This window comes from Patella vulgata, chromosome 8, assembly GCF_932274485.2.
Source record: "Patella vulgata chromosome 8, xgPatVulg1.2, whole genome shotgun sequence".
NCBI classification, from domain to species: domain Eukaryota; kingdom Metazoa; phylum Mollusca; class Gastropoda; family Patellidae; genus Patella; species Patella vulgata.
This window is the reverse complement of record NC_065886.2, coordinates 27,831,858-27,850,974: the sequence shown is the minus strand read 5'-3', so window position 1 is coordinate 27,850,974 and position 19,117 is coordinate 27,831,858. Positions and strand designations below refer to the sequence as shown.

Below are 19,117 nucleotides of genomic sequence, written 5' to 3'. Positions count from 1 at the left end.
CGATCTCTGCATTGGCCGAGAAAGTTCATCGGAATTTCTGTCATTGCACACTGTATGGCGTATGCCCGTCTTCATTAGCCCAGTCGGAGCAGAACAGTAGGACGTTAAACCCCATTTAATTTCATTTCATTTAAAAAAAAATTAAAAAAACCGAATTACTGTTTCAACGAATTCCTGATTTAGGTTGCTTAGTAGAAAATTTTTAAGGAAATATTATCGCTAAATTCTCCAATCATCTTCACACTCCATTGTTTTTGATAGTGCCGATGTTTTAGTTAGTGCTATTTCATTGCTGCACGAAAGGGTGGCTTCTGCAAATTTAGGGTTAATCACTGCACATTTAGGGATCATTGGATTCTTTAATATGGAAATATGTGGAAGCCATGATTTGATTAGTTTTATTAAATTTGCCATTAGTCTCGCACATTATTATATATTATTATATGGTAATTGTCCAATTGGTTTGATTTTTATCGGTATAGTTTGTATTACCTGAAAATTTTGCCAACATATTTTATTATCACGATTATGTTCTGGAGCGATGATTTCCATCTAAAACCTAACATGTAAATGGTCACGTGTTTGATATCTCCATTTACATGTGCAATTCACTCGTGGGATTTATTCTTAATGTTTGACGGTTTTCAGACTTTCTATGCTATGCTTCATGGGTATAATAGATTTCATCTAAAATGGACAGGGCTGGTTCAATAAAAATAAGGTAATTGATGATGTCCTTTAAGACAGCTTTGTTTACATGTACAGCTTAAAGTAGTTGTGTTGGCCGTGGGAACAATGGAACTGCTTTATTAGGTGCCTTCATTAACAATATATAGAATTGACTGAACGCGGAATCTCATTAAATCGAAGATTAATCGTTAGTCTCACTCACTTGAATCTTTGTTAACAAGCTCATTAATCAAACCACTTACACTATTTTTTTCAGGACAGAATTCGTCAAGGCCATGTTAATGGACTATGATAATAAAGTCACTCCAACTTTTGACCTTGGTAAATATAATCTATTCTATCAAAAGCATTTATTGAGTTATCAGCTGATCCGCAGTAAATTGTCGCTCAGGCCCCACTTTTGACCTTGGAAAATATAATCTATTCTATCAACAGCATTTATAGAGTAACCTGCGGATCCGCAGTAAATTGTCGCTCAGCCGCTGCTAAAACATTCACAGTTACCCTGTGGGCCAATTGGGTGTATATAGTTCAATTGCTTGAGAGTAGTTTACATACTTGAGTGTAATGAAGATACTTGGAGCAGTTTAATACTTGAATGTAATTGACATACCAGGGTGTAGTTCACATAGAGTAGTTTATAGACGTAAGAGTTGGTTAAATGCTTGAGCTTTAAGCTAAGAAGCAGTGACTTATAGTTCTCCAAAATACTTTGTGGCTTGACGTCCATGGATGTCATTCCTGTTTCTTCTTACGTCTCTTCGTAACAAAGTAAAGTGGCACCATAACCTACTTAACCTTGGTACCTAAACACCCCCCCCCCGCGCCACACACACACACACACTTCTTCTAAAGACCCTGCATGCATATTAGGTCCAAAATAAACTAGTTGGTCTTTAGGGGACTTCAAACCCTGTAAAATATGACTTTAATTATACCGGTATCAATGATGTGTCGAATAAATATTTAGTAATGTTTGTTATTCATTAAACAGGAACAGCAACAAAAGTTGATGTAGCTCTGTTTATAAATAGTATAGATAGTATCAGTGAAACTACCATGGTAAGTAGAACTAAACAATAATAATCAATACGCGTGCATTCCTGTCGATATGCTCAGCAGATTGTTGCTCACATTATTCACTGATTAAGTGAATATTGTGAAAAGAAACAGAACACACGATTGACCTTCTGGACAAAAACATAAAGATATATTCATTTTGGAATCGTTTTTAATTTAGATACAACAGAGTTACAGCTTAAGTTGCCATTCCGTGGGATTCCGATAAAATAAAGTTTTTACTGAGTTATGCATTTGTTTACTTAAAACTAATGAAAGTTCGGTTTTCCGGAATTATTTTAGGTTAACCTTTGAGCTGTTTGATTGAAAGTTGACACACTGTTGTATTTTGCAGTGTTACAGATATAGTTCGCGTTCCGGTGGATTCCATTAACGTTTTTATTGACTAATAACCCTTTGTTGACTTTAAAGTCAATGGAAATAAATATGTTCTCCGGAATTATTTTAATTTAAACTTTGAGGTATTTGATGAAGGGTTTGGTACACTGCTATATATAACAGAGTTACAGATGGAGTTTGCATTTTGTGGCATTCCGTCATTAAGGTAACGGAAGATGATTTTCGGGTTAGGTACGCTGCTGTATATAACATAGGTTACAGACCAATTTAATAAAAATCCAGTTTTACAGAATGTATTCTACATATTTGGATTATACATTCACAGAAATGTATTCATAGCACCAGCCTTATCAATGCATGCCATGTAAATTTTGAGGGTGCTCAGTAGTTGACGTGAATTTATTTAGTGATACGCGGAGGTTGCTTTTTGAAATTTGTATTAGTTGTCTGTTCTATTCAAAGGAATAGCCCTATTGACATTTATCAAAACTTATTACAGACTTCAATTTTGAATCGATGTTTCGGAAGTTTTTATGAATGTTTTGGCAAAATATAAAAATTGTCGATGTCACAAAATTTAGCTACGAGTGTTCCCTGCATTCATAAGTATGAAACGTCTATCTTCTTTATTACAGGATTTTAGCTTGAATGCTTTCGTCGTTCAGGAATGGACAGATCCAAGAATTCAGTTTCACGGTCTAATAGATGCACCATATCTAGAACTAGATTCCAAGTTAATTGATGATGTTTGGGTTCCCGATCTATATTTTTCCAACGAGAAAACGGCAGCATTCCATACCGTTACCGTGCCAAACAAAATGTTACATCTCTACAGCAATGGAAAAGTTGTGTATCGATTAAGGTAAGGGCCTGACAGTAAAAATGATACATATTTGTAAAGTTAAACTACAGAATAGAATAAATTAATCAAACTTGAACCTTAAATGGCACAGTTCAGACTATATGTGTTTCTAAAATTGATATGTTTACTGGTAAGGAAACATTTATCTGCAAAGGCAACAAAACTTGACACCAAGCCAATATATACAGTATAGATATTATAGACGCAGTGAACCAGAATAATGTATTTTGATGATGTAAAGACAGTTGTTATTATATCATCTGAGTGCCAAATGTTTGTATGGAGAATCAGCTGGTAGGTACGAAAATGATGACAGAAGTATTGTTACTTTCTTAACTAAGACACATAAAGGTGGTTATAGAACAATTTTAATGAACTTTACATGGCCATTACTTTAAGCTGGTAAGTGCAGAAGAACCGGATCATACTTAACAGCCAAATAGAAACCCAAAAAACATACGGGCACCACACATGGCTATTGTAGGTAATAACTGAAAGCACTACCAGAAGAGTCCAGTGCGATCTACAGTGTGTGATACAGGCTTGACTTAAATGAAAACAAACCCAAGAGGGAGGCAATCTCAATCTCGAAATAACAAACGGTTTTTATGAGAGATACGCCAACATTTTCAAAGAGACGGACGGAAGGGGATTATCCTCTTATTGTCACACCAAATTTGAAATATATCCGGTAAGAACTGTAGTCTCTATCGCGTTAAAGTGTTCGGTAATGGGGCGTAAGCCTATATCGTGTTCACAGGGTAAAAGGCGGGTGGGGTAACTCCTGAGCGGAATGGACGCTAAAAGTCGATAGGTTGGTCATTTTACGACATCCCAAATTGTTAAAAAAAACGGTTGATTTCACAAGGTTATTAGCAAAGGAAGGTTCACAAGATATGTAGGTGATTTTCATACAATCAAGGGCCGTCGTATATGTGCCAAAATCGAAACCATCCGATCTTTAAAATATACCGATTGGTGAAAAATATTGTATTATTCAATTGTATCATGGTACAAAATAGGAAGGAAATTTAACATTGTACCAACATAATATTAATAAAACTTCTTATCATTATGCATGGTTAAATCTTTATTCCGGCATGTTGGGGAACGTTAGATGATATTTTTCAGTAATTGAGGTGTATTATGTGGTCAGCGTAGTCCATTTCGTTGACATCTCCGTGTCAACTTTTATTGCAATGGTTAATCATTAAAAGAATAAACCACTGAATTGCAGGAATTCTCAGTAGAATGATATGGTTGCATTACAAACACTCTTTAGTTAATATTATTAAGCTGTTCAACATACACATCTGACATGTTTTCTCTAAGGACGACTTTGAGATAACATATGGACTTGTATGTCAATTTATGGAAATTTGGAAACGCAAGTGTATAAATGTGGATCTAATGGGTTTGGGGTTACATACCTAGATTGATGTTCATAGGAAGGCGTACAACCGCGTGATTAAACATCATTTCGCCAGCATTGGGATATCTTAGAATTGGGTTTTCCACTAGCCGCATGGCGCTAGAGGCTGATATAAGCTATGTGTAACAATCGGGAGTTAACCGACAATGCCTTCCCGGTCAGTTTTCCCGACAAAACGTCGGGAACACATCGGAAAAGCATTGCATTTTTTCGCAGTTCTCCCGATGGTTCCATATGGCTCGCGACGCCCTGGGGAACCTGTTCCAGGTGCCTCCTGAAGCTCGTCAATTTGCATCGTAGTACATCGCCCAGGCAAAAAAATGCCAAGTGGGCCTTAGGAATAAGTGCCGCCGATATACCACCACGCAAGAGACAGATCTCCCAGCAAGAATATTCACCCGATGGTGTTGATTATTGGCGAAGGTACACTGGAGCTTTCCCGATTATTGGGTACCATGCCCGATAATTCACGGCAATTGTTCGGGGAAATTCTCAGAAGCTTTGTGACCATAGACGAAGCATCAGTGAACGTTCACGGACCATCCCGATGCCTTATTAGTACCATTTCTCGGCCGTCATCGCGAGAAAAAAATTTGTTTATTTCCACATTGTCGATGATTTTTTCCTAGTGGGACCTAGGCATTAGCAATGATCTTATAAAACGAATTATAGTTTTCGTAAGAGTATTGTTTATGGTTTATTGTCAAAAATTTAACTGTTTTTCTGACTTCATTTTAAGTCGAATTTTTTACACATTTCTCTCTTCAGAGTTTCTATAACAGCTACGTGTCCAATGCAGCTACAAAAATATCCAATGGATAGCCAGATGTGTTCATTATATATACAGAGTTGTGAGTATATTGAGTTATGTTATTTATATATATTTTGAACTTCCGATAAAAATGTAAAAGCGAAAATTGTGTTACAGACATTTACTGATATATCATGGCGCGTGACAGATAGCGGTAGATATATTCATTCATTTATTAGGAAGATCTGTAGTTATGGGAATAATATATTAATGGTGTTAAGTATTCACTGCAGCAATGTTTCGTTGTTTATTCACCTATTCCTTTTATATACCCGTATTTAGGATAGAGGTCATATAGGCCATGCTGGTTCCTCGATGCCTTTCATAGAGCCACTGTGGCTCAGTGAGTCAGACGTTGGTTCGCTACCCACGAGTTCCGGTGTTCGATCAATGCGCTGGCCGCGAATTTTCATCTGGATTTTCCGGCGTGGTTTCCCCCTTGTCAGTAGGTCGAAACCCCCGCTTTCCCATGTACACATTGCCGTGCACGTAAGACAGCCCTTGGCAGTTGGAATTCGATATAAGAGTAGATCATAGCGCCGCTGTCCGAGACAAATGTATCACAGAGCACAATGTATGGCTTATGCTTGTCTTTCTTAGTCCAGTCGGAGCAGAAAAGTCGGACGTTAATTTCCATTTCATTTCAATCACTTTCAATTTTTGAATAATAATATATATATAAATAAACTTACTAAATTCTGATTACATCTATAAAAGGGCAAGGTATCAGCTCACATCAAAGTTTAATGTTAAATAAACGCAGGCCGATATCTGCTTTATCACAGTATATTACGATTTTTATATGGACAATATGAAATGTGGTCGTATATTGCCGTCGCCCACAATGTCTTGTGAACACTTCACAGAAACATTTATTGTGTGATTTGTTAGAAATGTGAATGTGAATATTCATTGTTCAAATTAGTGAAAGTCTATTATACACATCGTTCAAATTAGTGAAAGTCTATTATACACATCGTCCAAATTAGTGAACCAAAGGCGCTTTTGGTTAATTACTAGGCTTATGGTTAATTACTAGGCTTATGGCCATGGTTTCACTTTGTAGAATCTTGTGAACGCACTAATAGCACTAGTGATCATCGGATCTGATTGAACATTATGCACATCGTCCAAACGAAGACGCTTTTGGTTAATTACTTCTATGCTTATGACCATTGTTTCATTTTGTAGAATTTTGCAAGCAATCGAACGGAAAAGGCATCGCCCAAGCTGTTTGATATGTTTGAAATTTAAATATATGCCTTCTTCGAAGATTCCTATAGAAAAGAAAAAATCAGTGAAACAGGGAAGATTATATAATTTCATCAGGTTTAGCGGATAGGGGTGGGGTGGTGGCGTTGTTTCGTTGTCTGGTAAAATAAGATAACCAGATTCCAAATCTGTAGATTTGCACTGCTTTATTTTCACATATCGTCTTGTTGTGGATATTCAGATTCGAAATGATATCCTCTCATAGACTCAAAGCATCATTACTGATTGCCACAACTGTGAACTTCGCCTAAAGATCATCCGTAACAAGGATCTTTAGATCATTTGGTCGACAGAACAAGGTACCATTCTCCGGGTACAGGAACACTATTTATTTTCCCTAATATATTCAGATACTGGTGGATTCCTGGTCACACTGCGTTGTGTGGCCATAGATTTGAACTGAAAGGAAAGCCGCCAAATGAAACCAGATCGAAATGAATAGTTTCATAGAAGAGCTATTTACGGTTTATTTGTGTTTTGTATTTAATTTTATCATAAGAATGAAGTTATCGTCTTTTGCCAATATTTACATGATTCTCCTTGCCATATACGCCCGAATCTTTAGGCTGTCCTTATGCTGAATTTCTAGAAGTACAAAAATTTGCATTTATTTACACAATTTGTATTACGGATATGCCCATGTTACTGTTTTTAAAATTGACTGAGGGGTAATAAAAAGAGGGAAATCCTATTAATTTATTAAGATCATACTTAACGCTATTAATAGCAAACCGATTAACCTAAGCCATAGATAATCAATAATTAAAAGTGAATGTGTGTGTTGGGGGAAGGGGGCGGTATGAGTGGACACGAGTAATCGATCATGCAAGGGAAACCGTAAATATATCAATTCAATAAACTAAAAACAAAAATTAAAAAAACATACTATTTACGTTTAAATCCATACGCTTTATATTCATGACCTCAAGAAGTTTCCTGGTTTTCTTCTGGATTTACTGCAAGGGTTTGTGTATCCTCCGCCTCGTCAAAACGTCGCATAGTATTAAACTCAGTGCGTATCCTAAAATTGTAACCTGTGTTAATAAGTCCAATCACTAAATGCCTATCAAAGAAGTTAAAATTTCGACTTAGTAAGTTAAAATTTCGACTTAGTAAGTTGAAATAGTAAGTCGAAATTTCGACTTAGTAAGTTGAAATTTCGACTTAGCATTGGAATTTCAACATAGTATCTTGAAATTGCTCTGTGGTAAATTATACAGTCCGACAGAATGTCTCCAGCCGTTTCGCATGTACAAGTGTGCTACTGGCCGACTATCAGTCCCCAACAAACCATCTGCATTTTCCAACAATATGCATGAAATGGAACCAAAATGTATAACTTTCTAAGCATTGGAACTCATGATACGGGTATTTATTATGCTATATAAATTTGGATGTTATGATATAGTTCAAGCTCTCTGAAATGGAATCAAATCGGGTTTAACGTCCTACTTGTCCGCACAGACTGGGCTAATGAAGACTGGCATACACCACCACTGTGCTATGAGGAAACATTTGCGGTTCTACGGCATAAACTTATTTCGAATTTAAACTGATATGTACACGGGACCTCGTTTTTTTTTTTTTTTTTTTTTTGTTCCAATCGCACAACACCTTGTTTTGCTAAACTTTGAATACTTATATATCGATTTATGAACTAATTAGTTGGTTTGTAATTAGTGTGAGAATGAAGAAAGTGCCAGTGATAAAATGGGTTTTCACGAAAGACATCGCTGAAGTCTCTTTGGCTTGTTGTTGTTTATTACAGATTTAACATCCAATACAATAAATATATTATGGACAGGTTGATTTAATTAAATTATTTATACTTAAAGTGTTGAAAATTGGTAAAAACATAAAATAACAAAAAGGTCCTTGTATATAAAAAGTCACCTTAAAACACAGTTATAAAATCGCTGTCGTGAAAAGAGAGGACGGGTCATCTGCTCCCTTTGTCATAATAAAAACAAGTTAAAACAGGAGGTCCAGCTGACTGATATTAGGCGTCATCAGCGCTGATAGAAAAAAAAACCGTGGGGAAAAAGAATCAGCTTGCTTTATGTGGAAAAGCGGTAAAAAAACACATAGCTGAACAAGTGGATTATTTACATATCAAAAAGGGTTTGTCCAATATGTTCCATATGGTTAAAAGTTAATTAAAAGTCCTTTAATGCGGTTCACAACTTCAGCGTTTAAAAGTTAAAGGCATTCCATTAGGGGTTTTCATGCCTCTCCCCAGATAAAAGTTACCTGAAAAGAAAAAGACGAACCAGCAGCAACACAAAATAAAGCTATTAGAAAAAATTAAAACATTTATAGAAATAATACATGGCTTTAAATTTTTAGACATAAATTAAATTGATTGATATGCACTGACATTGTTAACAATGGTTGTGAAGGTCCCTATTCCTTTTGTCATCATTTTTCTCTAATATATTAAATCATACAGTAGACTGAACCGCCATACTGTCCTACAACAATAGTTCCTTCCGTTGTAACTAGATTAGTAGTTCCTTATCTTAATGTCAATTTATTTTGATATTATTAAAGCATCCAGCTGGCTTAGCCGCCAACCTGGTCTACACAACAAGTTATCTTTCCATGACTAGAGCTCTTTTACGCAACTAACTAACAGTCAATTCTGCTATGAATTTTGAGATCGCTTCATAAATTTTATGTGACATATTCCGGGGGTGGGGAGGGTGCATTTTGGAGGGCCATTAAACTTCTTACAAGCGATTTTTTCTCTTCCAGTTGATTGTAGCCAATGACGACATTATTAACGGTCAAAATGTGGCCGCCTTCGCACTTCACTGGTTTATATTTATGGTCGGTAATTAAATCTTTAGTGCTCTTTTGATTAACCCACAAATTTTGCGCGATGGATGGTTGACCTACTTCTTTATAACCGAATCGTTATTTCATTTGAATTTAATAGTGTTTGCTTTGGCCAACTCAGTTTTCTATTCTGATTTAATTTTAGTTTTAACAAAGCTATTAAATTCCTGAACGCTAGATCTTCGGTCCTTTGCGAGCCAGATTGTCTGCAGAGTCATTGACTACACCTAATGCAGTTTTAGATGGTTTGATTTTTCTGGTTACCCGTTATATTAAAATAGATGTTATTATTGTGCAGGAACTGGATATTCGTCGGTGATAGACAATTGCAGGCAACTATTCTTAAAATTAATTTAGACTAAAACCGTCAAGCAAACTAGTTTGTCCTCTCTTGAATGGTTGAGATGCTCAGCATGCTGAGAAAATCTTTGCAGTTTACATTGCCTTAATTAATCACTGTGCAATAAGTACATTTCCATTAATCCAGAATAAGATGTACTTAAATTGATTATACACTAAACAGCAAAAACAACGCCAGTACGATTTAAAAAAAAGGAGAGGCACTTTAATCAAATCATTCTAGAAAACGACTTACTAAATGCATCAAAGCAATTTTTTGTGAACAGTATGTTGACACATTAGTGATTAATTCATCACAATCCCAAGACATTACGAGAAGGTTTAGAGTCTGTACACAGTCTATACATCAGTATCTGGTGTGTCCACCGCGAGTATCGATAACAGCTGTGCAGTGTATGTCCATGGAGTGGACCAGACGAACCACACTCTCGGAAAAGCCTTGCGCAATCCATCGGCTGTGTTTAGTCTCGGTACGACGTTATTAAGTCTCCTCTGAATTTCATCCAAAAGATGTTCAATCGGGTTTAAGTCCGGACTACCGGATGGCCAGTACATAACGTTGACACCGTTATGCTGTACAAAGTCCCGAGTAACTCTGGCGGTGTGGGCACGGGCGTTGTCATGCTGGAAAACGTTGTTTCGATGACGTGCGAAATGTGGTATGACGTGGAGTCTGAGAGCTTCATCGATGTAGCGCACTGCTGTGATACCGCCTCCTCTCCCTGGACCAAGATTTTGGAACACCTCAGGACCCACTCTCTGGTTCAGGCCGAATCCACCCCAAACCATAAAGCTTTGACCGCCCCATGAGTCTCGTTCAATGACACTGGTCCTGCCATCTGCAGTTGATACGCAATACTGACTCTCATCAATGAATAGAACAGATCTCCATTGCCTGTGTCGCCGGTTCTGGTGTTGTTGGGCAAACTGTAGACGTTCACGTCGATGGCGAGGGGGTGAGGATCGATCCACGGTAAGGTCTACGGCTGACGTGCCGTTTCAGATGCCTATGTGAAGGGAGTCCGACGTTTTGACGCACAACATGGCGGTCTTGTCGCTTTGCGGTAACCCTTGGTCTACCAGTTCGGGGGCGATCATCCGTGGTGTTGATGGCCCGAAAGCGTTGCTGGAGACTGTAGATGGTCCGAACATTGACCTGGAAGTGGTTGGCAACGGCTTGGGCAGTATGGTCAGCGTCGAGTCTTCCAAGCGCCTGGAGTCGTGGGATGCTAATGACGTTGAAGTGTGAATGATTCAGCCAGGTATGGGTGTTCATTTTATAGGGCTGGTCCAGGTGAACAGCACGTGCAGCATGAGAAACATGAAAATCATGGAGAAAACATTACCATCTCAGGCCCCGAGTTCACAAAGCATTCTCGGACTTAAGTTAAGAATTTACTCAAAATTGTTGTCCTAATTTTAACTAAACTATAGCCCTTTATAAAACTTTTGTTGTTTTAATGTATCAAATACATCAATAAGAAACTATGTGCAAAGTTTTGTGTTTCTGGATCACAGATATTTCTTATAAACAGTGATTGAAAGTTGAGTAAATTCTTAACTTAAGTCTGAGAATGCTTTGTGAACTTGGGACCAGAAGTCAGGTTGCTTTTTTGAGAACATTTCCTGGGTTCAATTCTGTGTTTGGGAAGGAGCCTTATTGCTCAGGTAAAATTGGAGATGTAGTCACAAATATACAATAAAACATTTGGCAAGTTTTATGCAATGTGTTTATTCAGAGCAACATACCCGCTTAGTATATAACATTTTATTAAGAAAACAAAAAGATAATCTCCCAGCTTGGATCCAATAGCATTTAAAAGAGTCCAATCACAAATAATAGGAATCGCACTCTTCAATACAAGGCTTGATCTCGATTTAATGCCAGGTTCACACTGTCGTGCGATGCGTTACGATAGGATTGTTACAACTGACCTCAATATATGATAAGACCTGATAGGATCACAACGATTACCCCACGATTAAAACCATGATTTCAATAGCATAACCCGGTAAATCTTATCAAAGCCTTCACTAATAGCCTACATTTTCCGTCTTTATTATCCCAGTATAGGAGAACAGTAGGACGTTAAACCCCATTTGATTTTTTCGGCACTAATTTCGATTGGTTCGTGGCCCAGCTGGGGACGTATCAGATTCCTCGATAGAAAATATCATCGCGCTTTCCAACTGAAATGTCTAGCTGTGATAATCGAGTTGCAAAGTTCAAGGTTCGTTCTTATGTTATCATATCCAGCGCGTGCGTAGAGGCGTTACCTGTAGGGGGAAGCCGGAGGTTTAGAGGTTCTTTCACAAAATTGCAGTTTTCAAGGCATTAACAATCCCTCAAATGCCGTTCAGAGAACGTAAGGTTTTCTTAAAAATAAAGGGTCCCTTAAATACTTATCGAAAGGCAATTAGAAAATTCGAACTAGTTAGCTTTTTAAGTAGTGACGTGTGCCGCGGACAAAGGAGGGTACTAATTTAAAATAGACGGCATAGCCCTTTTAAGAAGACATGTGACTGCAGGACAGTAGTATATATAAGATAAAATTACAACGCAAACGTACAATTTGAAATGTCCAGATACTATGTATCTCGAAATTTCGAATTACTAAGTCGAAATTTCGAATTACTAAGTCGAAATTTCAAATTACCAAGTCGAAATTGTGCCAAGCACAAGGAAGGATATTAATTTAAAATGATCGAGGGATACGTCTAGACGGCATAGCCCTTTTAAGAAGACACGTGGCTGCAGGACAACAATATAAGATAAAATTACAACGAAAACGTGCAATTGGAAATTTCCAGATACTATGTATCTCGAAATTTCAAACTATTAAGTCGAAATTTCAAATTACTAAGTCGAAATTTCAAGATAATAAGATGACATTCCAAATTTTATTTGTCGATCCTTTGGAACACAATATGTCTGATTGTAATTGAATGGACGTGATGACACATTTTCTGCTTGGGGGCGAATGGTTCGCACGTGCACGCTGTATCATGAGGCCTGTCATTGAGTTAACTGGCGTGGTTTCGAATCCCCGGTTGTACGTGTTCCGAAATGGCCTAGTCTGTGTCGAGTGGACGTTAAACCCCATTTCTCTCTCTATTTTCTGCTTAGGTTAAATAGTAAGATTGGGTCCTGGTTTTAATGACATAAGCTCATATCGGCTTTAGAATTTTAGTTTTGTGCCAAGCCTTTTTGGGTCGGCTGATGCAAATCTCATAATCCTGTTCTTTATAATGACTATATCAGACAATGCGCTATTTTAAACCCTAGTTTGTATCTTAAGATGGGTTTTCTGCTGCCTTCAGTCATAATTGTATAAATGTTTTTCTCATGTTAAATTTATTTAGCATATGAATACAACTCTTAAGTGTCCAACCCGACGATATACAGTTTAGAGACCAAAGGGTGGAACTGATAAATACTGATGAAAGCGTCTACCTTCATCATTTATACACCGAGTTCAATAACTACCGACGTAATAAATAACACATGCATTTAATATGAATTCTAAGCGATGATAGGGTTCTTTCCATTCAAGTATGAACCTGTAAAATGTTCTAATATACATCTTATTTGAATTAAATATTTTCTCAGTGATACCTTCAGAAATATTGATGAATGATCCCTTTTGATAATGATGGTACAAATCGAAGGCTTGGCGAGCGGAGGTAACGAATTTTCTGAGAAAAATCCCACAGCTCAGTCCACTAAATTATGATGTCCGCGAACGATGATTTTGTAAAATATTTAGATGAACCAATTCAGGCGTTTTCTTGATATCAACAGTTTCTGCAATAACGAATTGGCTATCTTGGGGGTGGGTTTCAAAAGCGGGAATGGTCACAAGTACTAATTTTGAATTTCTTAATAACACGAATCGTTCCAATACTCTTACGGGTATCGTTAATGATCAATAATGAATTCAACCACATATTATAGTATATACATGTGTCAAATCAATCATACAGGGATATAATCTGGTTTTGGTTAATACTGTGAAAAACAGATTACACTCAAGAGTTAATAACCTAATCATGCATAACTAAAGAAGCTAACCATCCATAACTTTATTACATACCACTTGGCTAGCTTCTACTTAATGTCCCTTTCATTTCCTTAATTTTAGCGGTCATCCGTGCAGAAATACAAATAAAACTATAAATGATATCAAAGTTGTCAGGATGTTCGCATGAACAATTTGCCGTAATAAAAATTAAATGTCTTGTCGGAGGGTAAAGGTGTGTATTGTGGTTTACCTGTATCCTAGTAATAATCATTTTTGCAGTGCCAAAGCAATACCAAATTATTGTGCCATGGTTGGAAATTGATTTACACCATGAAATATAGACCCATGTTACGTGTAAATAAATCTTAAGCGAGCCAACATTCACAACAACAAAATGATGAGATGCCGTCGGTATATATTTCTATCTTCAGACCCCAGAACTCGATCAATGTGTAAAATTGAGAAGATTATTGGGATCTATATCATTTACCGTCTCCTTCATCATGAGTCAAAATACATTTCCCAGTGAGGCAGGGAATAAACTAAGTAAACGAAATGGCTCGGTATTTTGCTAATCAATATTCATCAATCTTGTATGTATGTCTAACATAAATCTTTTAATGGATAATTTGCTTAGTATTTTTTAAACTTGTTATTTACATGTTAAAACCTTTTCAATGAGAAATTGTACCACAGATTGTCATTACAAATATCAGACTCGTGGACCTATCACTGACAATAAATCATAGGGATTGGAGTGAGGCTACTAATTATTTTAGAAGTTTAATACTAAAAGCGTCACCAGAACCAGCCAAAATGAAATGAAATGGAGTTTAACGTCCTACTCCGAACTGGGCTAAATAAGACGGGCATACGCCATACAGTGTGCTATGAGGGAAATTTTGCCCGGACAGCTGCACTACGGCCTACTCTTATATCGAATTCCAACCGTCAAAGGATCTTTTACGTGCGCGCCAATGTGTACCCGAGACCTCGGTTTTTCGTCCCATCCGAACGACTAGACAGCTGTCCTTTTCAGGCCCCAGAACCAGCCAACGTATGTGAGCCGTGTGTACTTGATCGTTGGATGTTATTATTATAGGCCTTCTTCATTCAAGGTTCCGTGTTAAGTCCCATAGTGTATTGACTAAGTTGGTGGATGTTATTAATATTGTTAGCCTTTTGGTAAAGATTAACTTGATGATGTTCCTGGCCTTCTCTAGTTGGCCGTGCAGTGGAAGAATTATCTATAGTACAGCGGCAGCAGAAGCCTAGCAGCGAAGTCAACGACGTACAGTGTGATGTCGATGTTACAGTACACTATTACGCGAATAGAAACAATAATTACTTACTTTGATCGAAATGATGCCCATTCCTACTTATGAATTAGCATAGATCCGTTATTCATTGTAACAGATAAATCCATAAAATGGAAACTGTCTGTCCATATTATTAGTGGAACACAGGTTAAACGAAGTAACGTTATTTTACTCATGACTCGTCGCCACGCGTTAACGTAGAAGTGTCAATATATTCGTCTTCATGAACCATGATTAGTTTTATTGTCTTTTATCTAAATCAGAAAAGCAACAAAACACTGATGTTGTGAAAATGTCGTTTGATAAAATGACGGTCATTTATTTAATAACAAAACTAGAATATTATGACGTTATACGTGTAATTCCAAATTTAATGAAACATATGCAAAACATTATAGAAAATAATACTGAGTGAGTGTTTGGCTTAACAAAACATCATAAAATGGCCCAATATAATAATGATGAATAAGATTATACATGGTAATACAAAAATAGCTATAAAAAGAAAATGGCCAAATGGGAGTGGATTAAAATTTAAGCAAGGAGCCTATAAAACCCTATAAGTTATAGTAAAACTAAACAAACATGCACTGATGACTAAATATCATATAACATAAAGTATATATGACAGTATATATATGGCATATAAGGATCGTACTATTAAATTGGGCGGTGTAGGTTTTTTTTTAGCAAACTGATTATTACTTCAAAAGTGGCATTAGCAAAACCCTATAAGTCATAGTAAAACTAAACAAACATGCACTGATGACTAAATATCATATTACATAAAGTATGGCAGTATATATATATATGGCATATAAGGATCATACTATTAATTAGGGCGGTGTAGGGGAGGTGGTGGGGTTTTTTTTTTTGTTTTGTTTTTTTTGGTTTTTTTTTTAGCAAACTGATTATTACTTCAAAGTGGCATTAGCAAAACATGACCACCGCTAGTCAGAAAGGATAACCGAAAGATTGGCAATAAAAGTATCCTATTACGGGCTATAGTACTGGATGATCGAACAAATAACGTCATCGACACAAATAATATTATATATCATAATATATTTGTGTCTTTTATCCAAATCAGAAACGTAACAAAACACTGATATTGTGAAAATGTCATTTGATAAAATGACGGTCGTTTATTTAATAACACAATTAGAATGATATGACGTCATGAGTGAAATTCCAAATTTAATGAAACTTCTGCAAAACATTATGGAAAATAATACTGAATGGGTGTTGAGCTTAACAAAACAATCATGAAATAACCAAACAAGAATCGTGTGTTGAGATGTCGAACCCAACACAAATAAGAAAGAAGTAACATAAGTGGAACCAGAATTTAACCCAAAGGACCAACTAAACAACTGCCCATGACACCAGGTTGAATTAAATAGAAAGTTAAGTCAAATGGAACAACCGACACTGACCAGCCCGGATAAGTTTGCCAGAAGTCAAGGGGATAAAGAATGTAATTTGGTTTTCGGAGAGACCGGCCATAAATGCTGTTGTAGCAGCTCCACTACGAAAGGAGTGAAGCTTGCATTGATCCGGATTTTAACCAAGGAATATCGCCAGTTTGTGTAAACTGGAATTGATCAAGTTGTAATTTAGCAGGGATCCATCTGCAAAGTGAAATAATGGACCGAGGAGTGTGGTATATCTTGTAAATATGACAAAGTTTGAGGGGGCACAAGTAATGTTTCCCGGAAGTGCATGAACAATTAAGAAATAATCGAGTTGGTGAAGATGTGGTTTTATGTTTATAAACATGTTTATAATACTAACAACATCCCACAACACTGAAATTCCTTTCGCCAGCCAAGTACACCTTCCATTAAAGGTCCCAGCCCCAATATGGGTAGATCGACTTGAAGACATTCTACAAGATTACGATCCAACGGAAGTCAAATATTTAATCACGGACGGTTTCTCCTTCGGTTTTCGCATCCCCTTTTCGGATTGCCTCTATCTCCAATAATCACCCATCTTGTGTACAACATATGAATGTTTTACTTAATAAAATTAAGGATGAGCTACATACAGGCCGAGTCATGAATAGTGCTTTCCGGTTTATTTCCATCCACCCTACAGACTATGAGTTGCTGGGTTTTTTGGTTTGCCTTGGTAAGAAACGATTGTATTTCGCAAACATGTGTCTACCTTTTGGTCTCAGCACCAGCTGCAAAATATTCGAACGATTCAGTACAGCTCCTCATTGGGTCTTCGAAATAAGTACCAATGCTCGGTTAGTCACATTATCGACGTCTTTTCCTTCATTGGTCCTGCAAATTCCATGAAGCGCCTTATCTCTTGGGATCCCGATATAAAATGCCAAAACCGTTAGTCCCACGACAGTTATAACAATATATTACATTGAGGTGGATTCAAATAACATGCTCTATCGTTTACCTTCTGATAAGGTGTCCAAAATTTGTTCTGCCCTTTCATGGGCACTATCCCGAAAGAAAGTATCTCTTCGCGAACTACAACCCGTTCTTGTTTGCTTAACTTTGTCACCTTAGTTGCCGTCTCTGTACATTCCTTCGTCGTTTATACGACCTGAAATTTATCGACGTGTGTAGCATGGGTGACTATAGCTGCACAGGGAACATATCTGTGAGTAGGTGCAGTGCGGTCACTGCGCCGCTATAAGAACCTTAGGGGCATTGTAAGACGTTATCTCCCACCACGCCGGATATCATTTCCCTATTTTTGTAGATTTCCACTTATTTTCAACTGCGTTGTTGTATTGATGATATTTTAATTAAAAGCTATTCCATTATTGGAGCAGAAAACTACAAACTTGTACTGGTGTAATCATGTTCATACGAGGAGTAGCACTAGCGATTTCAAAGTGTGGCCAACTGGGGGACACGGAGGTTGGTGCTGTAACGTAACGGGAGGGAAAACACAACGATATTTGAATATGTTCAAACTTTATTAAACAGAGGATTCTTTATAATAAAATTATCTTATCATTCAAAATTATTACATTTAATACTCCACTTTATCTAAACTCCTATTTTATTGAAAAACCTCTTGTTTCCAAAACTGATATCTTGCTCCGTTCACAGACATGCAAATCTCTTTTTTTTCCTTCAAAAACGGAATCCATGAAACGTACTTTTCATTATTCTGTATGTCTTTTATGGAACAACCTGCCTTTTGATATAAAGACGTGTAAAAATGTTGAAAATTTTAAGATTAAACTGAAAACTCATTTATATTGAGCACTGAAGAAACCATGATATTCAACTGATGATATACTTATTATTTTTCGTGTATATTTAACTTGCAACTGCATTCTATCTTATTTTGTGTGTAATTATAGTGTTCTTCCTATATTTACTTGTATAATATATACTCTTCAAATACGTAGGGGATATTCAGAAACAATACAAAACTGCGGAAATGCACTGCTGTTTTTATTAGAGGTAACCAGTGTATGTTAATAACGGGCCAATTGCCTACACGTGAACATAAACAGTTCATATGGGCGGCTTATCTGACGGCCCCATTTCACTCGCAAAGAGATACGCCGTCAAAAGTGAAAATGGACGGTTTTGATTTTTGTCTTAAATAATGAGTAAATGCTCCACCAATCCTTAGACATTCAGCAATTCGTCGTGGCATGCTACCAATCAACCGTCCAATCAAGATTATGGGCAATCTGACCCACTCCTCTTGCTTTGCCACGGCCAATTATTCTTGCAGTGTTGTCGGTTGACATCGACGAACACCTCTCCCGATCAAATTAAACGCAACACACTAAAGCAGAGATATGCTAAACAGTAAATCTATGCAATAACCGATAGGAAAACAAACATGGATAGATAAACCAGCACGCGGCTGTTTTCATCAACCCTTCCTTGAAGTGTCAAATTTGACAATGAACCCTTCCCAGGTGTATGGCGCTATTGCGTGTCGCATGTGCAGCTTAGTGGTTCTGTTAGGGCGATAATTTCTTCATCTGTGAACATACACTCAAAGCATGTCAAATGCCCATGACTATTTATCATATCGCAACCTGCATAGGTATTTGCATTTCAATATCCCCTACCTTTCTTTTGATGAGTATATATG

At 37.0% G+C, this 19,117-nt stretch overlaps 1 protein-coding gene across 1 annotated transcript in view; it reads left to right on the top strand.

Moving 5' to 3' along the window:
• Positions 1–19,117, top strand: part of LOC126830927 (glycine receptor subunit alpha-1) — a 103,492-nt gene that overhangs the window by 24,318 nt on the left and 60,057 nt on the right. The window contains exons 3-6 of the mRNA XM_050561442.1: positions 947–1,011; positions 1,685–1,752; positions 2,745–2,971; positions 5,172–5,254. Of these exons, the coding sequence (XP_050417399.1) occupies positions 947–1,011; positions 1,685–1,752; positions 2,745–2,971; positions 5,172–5,254 (443 nt within the window). The remainder of the gene's footprint in view (positions 1–946; positions 1,012–1,684; positions 1,753–2,744; positions 2,972–5,171; positions 5,255–19,117) is intronic.